Raw genomic sequence first — 3,002 nt, 5'->3', positions numbered from 1 at the left:
TTTTTCTAATGAATACTATTAAATGACTCACTTTAAAAATAAATATCACGTTATGAATGAAAAAATTTGATCTATAAAAACAAAAATATTAATGCAATTTATATTGACATAAAATAATAAATAAGTACCATATTATTAATTCTGATGTCAGTCGCATACATCTAAAAATCGTCCAATTAATATTATTTTGTAGACACCTTAATTTGGCAGTTAAATTGTTTAAATACATATATGTATATATATATATATAATCCAATAAAATTGGAGATGATTCGAAACATTATATAAATATAAAAAAGTTAGTGTTCATTGCTCGTTCGCAAGATGAAAAATTGGTTGAAAAATTTGTAACTTATAGCATTTAAATACCCCTGTATGAACGAAGCGCTATTATTGTACTAAATAAATACAAGGCTGAATTTACGAGACCGCAAATCTGAAAAAGAAATTCTTCGAATATAAACATTTGTCTATATATATATACGTTAACTTATATACAATGTAATATAATATATTCCAATTCACTTACAGCTGCACCTAATAGTAATTCATAATTTCTATCATTTGTTTTATTTATTTGTACCAATAATGACAGAGCCGCAGATATTACGAGACCGAATGCTATCGAATGATAAAATAGTTCCTGAAAAATATTATTGAATATATTTTGTTTTTTTTTGTTTTTTATTAATATTATTATTAAATTTTTTTATTCTCACAAATAAAAAAATATTCTATTAAATGTTTTTTTTTTTGTAATTACTCACATATATCGTTTTTGATATTATAGATGAAGTTGATAGTGAACACAAACAGCTTAACAATAGAATAAAAGTTCCTATCATGAACGTTGTTACTACTAAAAAGAAAAATAAATCCGTAGTTGTGCGATAATAACCCGGTTTAAATTGATCACCGATAATTCCTACGCATACGATTCCCAAAGCCTACGAATAGAAAGTAATATTAAATGAATGATGTATTAGAAAATTAAGAAATAGAAAAATAAACATGATGTATTTATGATGTAACAACAACAATAATAACAACAACAAAAATATATATATATGTATATAATGCATACTAGTTGCAAGAATTTTAATATTCCACTCCATGTTTTTAAATATCCCGTATTAATAACTATTGCAGTTGATTCAGTCCTCACTGTTTGCGTCCTGATTACTACTGAATGAGACATGACTGTTTTTATTTATGATGGTACCTTGAAAATAAAATTAAATTAAAGAAAATAATAATAAATATAATAATTATAAATTATACACAAATAAATAACGAGAGAGATATATTATATTTTAAGTAATGAATATCATGTATGAATAATGCAACAAAAACAACACCTTTTATATTCAACAAGCGTATTTCGGTCATGGATTCTCCGAGGTTATCAAAATCTATATATATATACGACATACATATATATATATATATATATATATATTTTAAATAACTCCAGGATCCAGCATAACTATCAAAATGATTAACAACTAATTATAATTATCAGTTAAATATAAAAGCAAGCATAAGATTTAAACAAACGATAAATCCATTTAAGTAAATAAACTAAATATATATTAGTATAAAATAACATCATAGACAAAAAAATTAATAAAAAAATTTGAATAATTTCTTATGAAAATATTTGAATAAATTTTAGTTCAAAAGTTGTATTATTTTCAAATCAATATATATATAAAAATTATAAATTGTATAAATATAAATAGTGTATAGACATCATCATCGCGTCAAAATTTAAAGAAGAAAATATTTTATATTATTTGATTAAAGAGAATGTGAGATATATTTTAGCGAAATAAGATCTATTGCAAATAATGTACACCTTTTCCTATCTGATTAGTATCTCGAGACGATTTCTAAATACGTATAATTGTTTAGAGATTGTGTGTGTGACGCATCATCAGTTTCGTAGAAAATACGGAAAGTTTCTTCAATCCCACGCGAGTATGTTTGCATTTGGCAATGTATAAGTCCGTCATTTATCGATGATGATGATGTTCCCCTCGTTAAACAAATGTCAAAAATATACACAGAACATTTCTTAAAAAAACTTTTATGAAACGTCGGTATACGCGTTCCACGAGTATAAGTATTAAAACGCATCAAGTTTTTCGATCAGTGGTTATTTTTAAATATCCCGTCCGTCAAAGAAAACGAATAATAAACTATCCCTATAAGTTTAACGATTTTTTAAAATAATTATATCCTTTTTTTTTTTTATCGCGTGTATATTCCCATTCGAATCTCATTTAACACGCAATGACAATAATAAAAATAAAAAAAGAAAAGAAATTCAAATTATAAACTTATATTAATGTTTACGTATATGTGAGAAGAAACAAACCCGTGATAAGAGATTGATAGACGAAAATAATATTCTTTATAGATAAGAAATATGAATCATTTTTAATAATAAAAACAAGCGCACGCGCGCACACACAGACACACACCCATGCGCGCACACAAGCATCATCATTTTTTCTACATAATATTATAATTTAATTGTTAAATAATTTTTTTTTTTGTTCGACAAAAAGCAAGAAAAAGAAAAGAAAGTAATAAATTAAAAAAACAAATAAAAGCTGCAAATAAATAATTAAAACCGACAATTTTCGACTGACCTCGATAAAGGTATAAATGATCGTCGGATGAACGTCTGCGAATGACTGAAGTGCGAGCACGCCTTGTGGGTTTCAAACCGTACCACTAACACTGATACAAAGGGTGATGTCATTCGTGATATCACACACCCACACAAGTTTATTAAAAGAAAGTGTGCGTATCGTAGCAATGAAAGAGATACCAGTGGTTCTCAATACTTTTATCTTTAAAAAAAAACCTATGCAAATCATATTTGATGATATATATATCATGTATGTATATAATATAATTAATATATAAAATTAATTAAAACACGCACAAGAATTTTTTCTTTTGTTTTTATTTTTTTTTTTGTTTTTTTTCCA

At 25.2% G+C, this 3,002-nt stretch overlaps 1 protein-coding gene across 1 annotated transcript; it reads right to left on the bottom strand.

Moving 5' to 3' along the window:
• Window positions 1-120: 120 nt before the first annotated feature.
• On the bottom strand, window positions 121-2,891 carry LOC106785583. The gene is made up of 5 exons (XM_014746190.1): window positions 2,658-2,891; window positions 1,085-1,222; window positions 768-947; window positions 530-643; window positions 121-436 (listed from the first exon to the last, which is right to left on the bottom strand). Exons 2-5 carry the CDS (start codon window positions 1,196-1,198, stop codon window positions 362-364), a joined length of 483 nt encoding a protein of 160 aa, XP_014601676.1. The 5' UTR covers window positions 1,199-1,222; window positions 2,658-2,891; the 3' UTR covers window positions 121-361.
• Between the last annotated feature and the right edge of the window lie 111 nt (window positions 2,892-3,002).

The sequence above is a fragment of the Polistes canadensis genome, unplaced genomic scaffold, assembly GCF_001313835.1.
Source record: "Polistes canadensis isolate GaletaPanama2010 unplaced genomic scaffold, ASM131383v1 scaffold_53, whole genome shotgun sequence".
NCBI lineage: Eukaryota > Metazoa > Arthropoda > Insecta > Hymenoptera > Vespidae > Polistes > Polistes canadensis.
This window is presented reverse-complemented; position numbering and strand designations above follow the sequence as displayed.